The 10,044-nt window shown below is 54.7% G+C and overlaps 1 protein-coding gene across 1 annotated transcript; it reads right to left on the bottom strand.

Moving 5' to 3' along the window:
* Positions 1 to 7,821: 7,821 nt before the first annotated feature.
* LOC119343419 (wall-associated receptor kinase 3-like) lies at positions 7,822 to 9,261 on the bottom strand. The gene has a single exon (XM_037614370.1). It carries the CDS (start codon positions 9,259 to 9,261, stop codon positions 8,038 to 8,040), a length of 1,224 nt encoding a protein of 407 aa, XP_037470267.1. The 3' UTR covers positions 7,822 to 8,037.
* Positions 9,262 to 10,044: the final 783 nt, after the last annotated feature.

Below are 10,044 nucleotides of genomic sequence, written 5' to 3'. Positions count from 1 at the left end.
CAATCAATTATCGATGCACCTAATCATTCTCCACATGATATCTATCGCAAGTCGATCCCCTACCTTCCGCCTAACCCTTGCCGCCGCGCCGCCTCCGCACCGCCGTCGCCGCCGCCGCTACCTCCTCTTAGCCGCCGCTGTGCATCCCGCGCCGGCCGCCGCTACTCGTCTTCGCCCGCTGCTAGCCGCTTCCCCGCACACCTGTTCGCCGCTTTTCCCGATCCCGCACGCCCGCTAGCCGCCCACCCGCCCTGCGTACGTACCCTGCACTACTTGCCTCGCTACGCATCGCCGCTTGCCTCGCTACGCCTCGCTCGGGCCGCCCGCTACACCGCTTGCCTCGCCAGCCGCCAAGCCGCTCGACCAACCCCGCGCACGCATCGCCCACACGTCGCGCCCGCTGCCAAACAGCTGCTGCCCTCCCGCGCGTCGCCAGCCCCGTCTGCTGCCAAGTCGCTGCCCTGCTCCCGCCGTGCCGCACCGCCGCGCCGCCATGACTTCCTCCGGCTCCTCCTCCTACAACCCCTTCGCCGGACCGGACCCCGCTGACATCCGCGACATCAACATCCACGACCGCGTCCCCGTCGTCCTCGATGCCACTGATGCCACGTACTTCGCGTGGAAGACGTATTTCTCGCTGCTCTTTCACGAGAACAACCTCGTGGATCACGCCGACGGCTCCGTCGACTCCTGCGCCATGGTGGGCGACTCCGAGTGGACCGCGATCGACGCCACGCTCGTCCGGTGGTTCTTCACCACCATCTCAAAGGACCCGTTTCACACGGTCGTGAGCGATGGTGATGACGCCCGCGCCGTGTGGGTCAAGCTCAACGGCCTCTTCACCGACAACAAGCTTCAGCGCCGCTTTTTTTGCAAAAGGAATTTTTTGACTGTCATCAGGATGATCGGTCTATCGATGACTATTGCCGCCGCCTGAAGACGTTGGCAGACGAGCTCCATGATATCGGCACCAAGGTTGATGACGACCTCCTCCTCAGCACGCTCACCGCCAGCCTCAACGAGGACTTCGATAACGCCGCCTCCAACCTCTCCCTCATCACGGAGCCCTCCTTTCCCAAGTTTGTGGCATACTTGCGGTTGGAGGAGGGCCGGATGAAGGGGGTCAAGAAGCGCATGCAGCACCACGCGCTCGCCGTCGGCACCTCGCGTGGTGCCCCACCACCGGCCGCCCCGCCCGCGCCTGCGCCCCGCCACCAGCCGGCACCCCCCGCACCTCTCGGGTTCTACCCCCTCCTGCCCGCAGCCCCCGCTGCCCCCAGCAGCCGCAGCAGGCTGGCGGGCGCCGCGCCAACCGCCGCGAGGGCGGTCGCAAACAGGCGCAAGGGGGGCTCCTCGTCAGCAGCAGCAGCAGTAGGCCACCCCGCCCTGGACTTACGGAACCAACCCTTGGATGGACGTCGTACACGCGTACTCGAAGCCGGTTCCACGGGCTCCCGCTCCGGGCATCCTCGGGCCTCGTCTGGCGAGCCACCAGGCGCTCTTCACCGCGCAGAACACCGCCCCTACGGTGCCCGCGCCTTCCTACGGTGCCGCGCCGGCCTACAGCGCCTACGGCGCCGCTCCCGCACCGGCCTACGAAGGGTCTCTTCCTCCCCAGGTGCCGCCTCCGTGGGATCCGGTCCTCCTCGCTGCTCTACACTTGGCTCCGTCACCAAGTAACTACGGTGGCGGAGGTGACTGGTACATGGACTCGGGCGCCACCGCTCACATGACTGCTCATCCCGGTAACCTCACGTCTTCCACTCCCGTTCATACTCCCACTCGCATCACCGTTGGTAACGGTTCCTCCCTACCCATTACACATGTCGGTTATATGTTATTTCCCTCTATTTCTAATCCTGTCAATATGTCTAATGTTTTTGTGTCTGCGGACTTAGTCACTAATCTCGTTTCTGTTCGTCGCCTTGCTCGTGAGAATCCTATCACTGTTGAATTTCACGATATCGGTTTTTCTATGAAGGATGCCCGTACACGGATGGTACTCCACTGATGTGATAGCCCGGACGACCTTTACCCGGTGCATCCCTCCGGCGCCACCACCACACGTCGTCCCGCCGCCTTTGCCGCTAGTGTCGATCTTTGGCATGCCCGCCTCGGTCATCCCACCGTTATGTGTCAGATTCTTCAAAGTTTTTCTTTCTCATGTAATAAGGTTGACAACCACACTTGTGAGGCTTGCCGCCTTGGCAGGCACGTTCGTCTTTCCTTTAGCGAGTCTACAAACATTTCCACCTTACCGTTTCAGTTATTGCATAGTGATGTTTGGACGTCCCCGGTTACAAGCAACACGGGCTACTTATACTATTTGATGATATTGGATGATTTTTCTCATTATGTGTGGACATTCCCTCTCCGTCGCAAGTCCGACGCTCTCGCCACACTCACAGCTTTTTATTCATATGTCACCACACAGTTCGGTCGTCCTATTCTCGCCTTGCAAACTGACAACGGCAAGGAGTTTGACAACGTCGCCGCAATATTCTTGCATCCCACGACACCATCTTTCACCTCACCTGTCCCTACATGTCACTGTAGAATGGTCGCGCCGAGCGCGTCATTCGCACTCTTAATGACTGTGTTCGCACGTTGCTTTTCCACTCCTACATGCCTCCTCGGTTCTGGCTGGACGCGCTCGCGACCGCCAGCCTCCTTATTAACATTTGCCCGTGTCGTTCCCACTGGAACTACACTCCTCACCAGCTCCTCTTCGGTGCGGTTCCGTCTTATGATGGTCTTCGCATCTTTGGGTGTCTCTGTTATCCTAGCTCCGCGTCCACTGCTCCTCACAAACTCGCTCCCCGGTCCCTTCCTTGCATCTTCCTTGGTTATCCTCCCAACACCAAAGGTTACCGGTGCTATGATCTAGTGTCCCACCACGTTTTCACTTCGTGGCATGTGTACTTTGATGAGATGGTGTTCCGGTTTCAGCAGGTACCGTCACCTTCGGCGACTCCTGTGGCGCGGTTCGCCCCTGCTTCCACCTTGGGTGGACCGCCCAGCCGTGCACTGGGCTCGGCCTTGCCAGCAATCCCTGCGTCGGCGGCCCCTGTCGCTGCGGCCCCCGTCACGGCCCCGGTCCCCATAGCCCGTCGCCGCGGCCCCGGTCCCCGTGGCCCCTACCGTGGCCCCCGTCAGCGCGGCCCCTGCCGCGGCCCCCATCGCCGCAGCCCCCGCCGCGGCCCCTGTCGCTGCGGCCGCACCCCTCACCGGTGCGGTCACTCGGGCTCGGACTGGGACACTTCGTCCCAGCACGCGTTACCCGTCGGACGAGTACGCGTGTGCCGCATCCACCTCGGCGCCGTCTCCGCTCCCCACCTCCGCTTGCGTAGTCCTTCGGGATCTGAACTGGCTAGCTGCAATGAGTGAGGAGTTTGACGCCCTGCAGCGCAACCGTACGTGGCAGCTTGTCCCGCGGCCTCCCCGTGCCAATGTCATCACTGGCAAGTGGGTATTCCGCCACAAGATTCGCCCCGACGGCTCTCTCGAGCGCTACAAGGCATGTTGGGTGGTGTGCGGCTTCGGCCAGCGCGCCGGCGTGTACTTCACCGACACCTTCGCCTCGGTTGTCAAACCAGGCACGATTCGCGCTGTCCTCCAGCTTGTTGTTTCTCGCGCCTGGCCAGTCCACCAGCTCGATGTGTCTAATGCTTTCTTGCATGGCCATCTCAACGAGCAGGTGTTCTTTCAGCAGCCTACTGGTTTCGTCGACACCGACTATCCGGACCACGTGTGCTTGCTCTCCCCTTCTCTCTACGGGTTGAAGCAGGCACCTCGAGCCTGGTACCAGCGGATCACGGCCTTCCTTCAGCAGCAGGGGTTCCGGTCCACACGGAGATGCCTCCCTGTTTGTTTATCATTAGTGCCTCGCCACCGCGTACCTCCTCCTGTATGTCGACAACATCATCCCGACTGCATCCTCGCCAGCGCTTCTTCAGCAGATCACAGCTCGCCTCGGCACCGAGTTCGCCCTGAAAGACTTGGGGGCTCTCCACTACTTCCTCGGCATCGAGGTCGTGCGCCAGGCCACTGGCTTCTTCCTGCACCAGCAGAAGTACGCCTACGAGCTTCTGGAGCGAGTGGGCATGCTTAACTGCAAGCCTGCTCCCACGCCTGTCGACACGAAGGCTAAGGTGTCCGCCGTCGAGGGTTCTCTGGCGTCCGATGCTCCCTTCTACCACTCCATAGTCGGTGCGCTTCAGTACCTCACGCTGACACGTCCGGACATTCAATACGCTGTCTAGCAGGTGTGCCTTCATACACATGCTCCTCGTGACACCCATTGGGCTCTGGTAAAACGTATTCTTCGATACATACGTGGCACCACAGCCATGGGTCTCACCCTGACGACATCACCTGACACCAGCCTTGTTGCCTACTCCAACGTCGACTGGGCTGGGTGTCCTGACATTCGACGCTCCACTTCCGGCTACTGCATCTACCTCGGGCCCTCTCTGATTTCGTGATTGTCTAAATGACAACCCACAGTCTCGCGGTCGAGCGTCGAGGCTGAGTACCGGGCTGTGGCCAACGCCGTCACGGAGTGCTCTTGGCTACGGCAGCTACTTCAGGAGTTGCTATGTGAGGTTACGAAGGCGACACTTGTCTACTGTGACAACGTTTCCGCGGTGTACCTTGCTGCCAACCCTGTCCATCACCGACGGACGAAGCATATTGAGCTCGACATCCAATTCGTCAGGGACTCGTCGCACTTGGTCGTGTTCGCGTTCTACATGTGCCCACCGATCAGCAGTTCGCAGATGTTATGACGAAGGGACTACCTACCTTGACATTCGAGGGCTTTCGGTCCAGTCTCTGCGTCACCGGCGACGCTTCGACTGCGGGGGCTGTTGAACATGTGTACATGTACGTAGGTTTGGGTTTCGTATGCAGTACATGTAGTGTATGTCTCCCTTTGTATGTACGTCTATCTTAGGAGACAAGACACCGATCGCACCCCTTGTATCTTATATATATGTGCCTAGTGTACAATCAATCAGTTATCGATGCACCAAATTATTCTCCACAGACATGAAACTGAGACCACTTCATCAGCTTCTTCCAAAGCGCGTCAGCACATCAACTAGAGCATTATTGCTCGGCCCCACTTCAACTGCTTTTGCAGTACGTCGGACAACGAATTTCATGCTGCTATACGTCTGGCCTGGACCAGTTGATGACGATCTTAATAATACGTCACACCTACATGAATATGTGTCTCTTGCTTCACCTCAGCTCTTGAGTACCATTTTTTTTCTCTTAATGCGGAAGTGTCATAAGAGCATCTCCAGCCGTCCCCCCACGAGCCCCCTCCCCCGGACAACTTTTTAGGCGCAGGCAGTAAAAAATTGCCCCAGTCGCACTACCAGACTCACGTTTTGCGCCGGATTTGGCCGAAATCATGTCCGGCTATCCTAGGCCAAACCCAGGATCCTGGGGGCAGCTGGGGGCACCAGCGTTATGTTTTGCATGCATAAACCCCACAAGTCAGCATCTCTCCTCGCTCTCTCTCCTATTTTCGCCCACCACGTGCATGCACACCCGCCTCTATCTCCGCTATTATTGCGAGCTCGACCATGTCACGGCGGGCGTGGTGGCCGATCAGGCCCCAGCCAAGCACGGCGAAATCCACGGCGCCCTGTAGCAGGGCGGAGCGCGGCGGCCAGGCGGAGCACGTGGCCGGGCGGGCGGAGCATGGTGCCGACCTCCTCCTCCCGAACGGTACCGGCACCGGCACCACCAGGGCCGTGTCCCAGGCATTTGGCCGGTCCGCGGTGACGGCGTCGAGCGCGGCCAGGTCGCCGTCGTCCATGAGCTCTTCCGTGGAGAGCATGCGCGGGTCCGGCAACCGGGACGTGAGCAGCAGCGGCAACCCGAGCGCGAGTCTGGCATGGTGGGCACACGCACGGTAGAGCTGAGCCGACGTGTGGCAAAGGAGGCATCGCCAGCCGACGACGCGCCAACGAGGTCGCCCTCGCGCCCATGTACGTGGAGGGGGAGCGGGAGTTGCTGGCGCACGCGGACGAGCTCCTCGGGCCGCCCCCGCGAGCGAGCAGGGGGAGCGGTGCCCGAGCCGCCCGTCGGAGTTTCCAGCGCAGATGGGGTGGCCACCGTGCTCGCAGACGGACGACGCAGACGGGATGGCGTGCAGGTCCTCGGGAGTGCGCGGCCGGCGAGCGGGCGCGGCCTGGGCGTGGACGGACGAGGAGGACGGCGGGATGGAAGGAGGACGGTGGCCTAGGCGCGAACAGGCGAGCGCGGCCGCGGGAGGGCGCAGCCTGCGAGCGGGAGCGCGCCGACGAGCGGGCACGTCCGGCGGCGACGTCGGGTGGAGAGTAGGAGGAGCAAAAGTAGGTGGCCATGGAGGTGTAGGTGGCATGGCCGAGCAGATGAGAGACGAGCCGTCTGGGGGCGCAACTAGTGGAAATTTCTTCACCTGCAGGCTAAATTTTTCGCCCGCAGCGCCCCAAACTGCGAAAAAAACGCCTCCTGAAGGGCTCAATGGCGGGAGATGCTCTAAGTGGGAGCGCAGCACAACTTACCCGTCGCTCCATACACAGCTGTGCTGATGCTGACCACCTTAAAATCACCTACGTCCAACATGGATTCCTTCTTAAACTTTACATGCTTTGGTGTGGTCGCATGATTATTCTTTCATCAAACTTTGGATGCTTTGGTTTAGGATAAAATGAAATACTCCCTCCGTTTCAAAATATAGCGCACTCATGCTTTTCAAGGTTCAACTTTGACCATAAATCTAACCAACAAGACCGACTGCGGCCACCTACCTTAGAGACAAACAAATATAGACGACTAATATTTTTGAAGAATTCAATGGCGTTCCAGTCTTGAATAGCCCATTGAGTGTCAACCTAAACAGGTCTGGATAACCCAATTGAGGAGAAATAAATCTAGAGAGGTGCCAGTTGATCCGAGACGCCATGGATCTCAAGAACACCACAACGTTGGTCCATCGCTTGGGCAGCACCGAACCTCGTCTTATCCCCGTAGAAATTCTGGTCCTCTTCGGCAGCTTGGTGTGGGTCGTCCTCGAGCTATTTGACTCATTCCGCCGGCGGTACAGCCACCGAGCCACGGGTTCCTCCGCCTCCTCGTTTGGAAAATGTACACTGTCCACTGTTCTGGCGCCCTACACCATCGGACTGCTGCAGGCTGGTCCATTCCGCGAGCTGACATTCGTCCTCTGGGGCACCATCCTCCTCCTGATCCAAGTAAACTCCGACTCCCTCACCGTCTACAGTATCCAGGATATTGAACAGAGGAAAAGGATGCTTGTGCAGCAAGCGTTGCAGATCTTTCTGGTGCTATGGCCGATTGTCAATGGTAGTGGTGGCAACAAGAGTTACAACACTACCACATTTTTTTTAAAAGGGAGGTTTGGTATCCCATTCTAGTGTGATTGCAGATTACATGGTGGTTGAGGATCAGTTAGCTGAAGACGTCGCTGATCCAAGCATGCTGGAGGGGTACAGCTACATATTTGACGGGGAATTGGAACTGGCTTCCATGCTTCCAACCGCATCTGAGAACAGAGTTGGATTAAATGAGGTGACCAATGACTAAAACACCACCATCGATGCTGTTTAGTGATGGATCGAGGCTTACAACTTCGAGCACAATGAAACTGGAAAAAATTACAATACTATTGCACATTTGCGCTCTCCTTCATATTATACAACTGTTGAAACGGAGATTCTGCGGCTATCGGCTCAATGAAGCTGGCCTTGGAAAGACGCCGCGTCTCATTCTTCATGGCATCTTCTCTGAGAATGGCTGGTATGTTCGTGCTTGTATCATCTTAATACAATATTCGAATCAATAAAATCTTCATTTATTGTGAAAAAATCCACATGCATTGAATTTACATGAGATTCTAAGCACACCAACACAAGAAACAAAGTTCAAGATGAGAAAATCAAGGGTTTTAGAGTCAGTAATCGAATGGCAATAAGTCCCCTACTGAAAAAGACTATAAGTTGAACTCATGTGTCAACAGTACTACCTAGGATACCTCGAAGACATGGCCAGCTCTTCTTCCATACTGTATTGTCTAGTCGATCCATCAGTGCTTCTTCCATCTACGGTTGATGGAGCATTAATCGTGACACCTTTGTTCTCAAGTCTGTTGGTGCCAAATTCATCTGAAATATACTCCTTGGATGGTCGAAGACCTTCAAGTGTCAACTCCACTTGCCTCATGGTTGGACGCTCCTCTCCTCTTAATTTTATACATGCCACTGCAAGTGCAACGGCTTCTTCAACTTCTTTGCCTCCCTCATCTGTAATTTGTGGATCTAATATCTGTGACAGATTACCCTCCTCAAACAATGCAACAAAATGTGTAACAAGGCCTTCACCTTCAGAAGACAAATATGAAAATGGCTTTTGTCGAGTAAGCAGTTCTATGAGCATGACACCATAGCTATAGACATCACTTTTGTCTGTGAGCCGCCCTGTGTAGAAATACATTGGGTCCAAATATCCTATTGTACCTTGAACCATTGTTGTTAACCCCGACTTTTCCACCGAAATATATCTTGAAGCTCCAAAGTCTGCTACCTTTGCTGTTAGAGTGTCATCCAACAGTATGTTAACCGACTTCACATCTCTATGAATGATGGGCATTGAAGCTGTAGAGTGAAGATAGGCCAGTGATTTGGCTGTTTCAACTGCAATCCGAAGCCTGTCTTCCCATGACAATGATCTTGGTCCATTGATGTGAAGATGATCATAAAGGGTTCCATTGGATATGAACTCGTAGACCAACATTGGAACTTCTGTTTCAAGGCAACAACCGTAAAGTTTTACCACATTTCGGTGATTGATCTGTGATAGTATAGCAACCTCGTTAATAAACTCATCAATCTCCCTTTGAATAATCTTCTTTGGCTTCTTGATGGCTACCACATGGAGGTCTGACAAAATCCCTTTGTATACTGTACCATGCCCTCCACCACCAAGCTCACGAGCTTTATCAAAATTGTTGGTTGCCTTCTCTATCTCTTCTAAGGGTATGATCATCCTTTCAGCAATATCAGCCCTCTGTGATACCAATTGTTGCAACAGCTGTCCTCGATTTTGGTCAAAGAACTTTCGCTTCGAAATTTGTGCATTTCTCTGTTTAACTTTGCTGGAAATGAACCATCCAGCAAGAACTGAAACTATGAGGCCCCCAGCACTCGCAAGCCCAGCTCCAACGCTAACTGAAAAATACAGAGACATAGACACGCGTTAGTACGTGGTCATCCGGTCCCCTGGAGTATTGTGTGTGTTTGTGTCTATACATAAACAATAAATGACTTGTACTCTGTCTGAATTGAATAGAATACGCTTCATCGGATCTCAAAATAATCTAGACTCACGTCCACTAAGAAATAACGGACTGAATCAACATAGAAATGTGAAGATTATGTCATTGTGTGTTGATAGTTCTCTTCTGAAAAATCAAATAATATAGGTATCCCCCACCAAAATAAGTAAACCTGCGGTGGACTCACCTATATCATGGACCTCTGGCGGCCAGCATCCGGAGCTGGAGAAAAACAAGATAGGAGGGAAAATAAGTTAAAATTTACTTAATTGCTAGCTAGGCTATGGATGCATGCATACTAGAGATAATTATTCAGTTGAGAACTTGTTAATTAAATCAAGCTAGCCATATATATGCTCCTTCCGTCCCATATAACATAAGATTTTGTTGCATAAAATATTATATTATGCGACAGAGGAAGTATGTGCTAACCTTTGCGGGATGTAATAAAATCTTATATTATGGGATAAGTATGTGCTAACCTTTGCATCCCTGGCCATCGTCGTCGGAGTAGGGGTTGCCGTCGTAGCCAACCTCGCAGTGGCATGTATAGCCTCTGTTCCCCTGCTTGCAGTGGCTGTGCTTGCTCTTGCACTTGTTGGATGTAGTACAGTTGGGTTTATCAGATAAGATCTCCCACTGTAGAATAATAGGGACCTCCTGCACGGCTCTGGCTGACTGTTGCTTATCGGGTT

The sequence above is a fragment of the Triticum dicoccoides genome, unplaced genomic scaffold (genome assembly GCF_002162155.2).
Source record: "Triticum dicoccoides isolate Atlit2015 ecotype Zavitan unplaced genomic scaffold, WEW_v2.0 scaffold126644, whole genome shotgun sequence".
Taxonomy (NCBI): domain Eukaryota; kingdom Viridiplantae; phylum Streptophyta; class Magnoliopsida; order Poales; family Poaceae; genus Triticum; species Triticum dicoccoides.
Note: the sequence above shows the minus strand (reverse complement) of the source record. Positions and strands in the feature narration are given on the sequence as shown.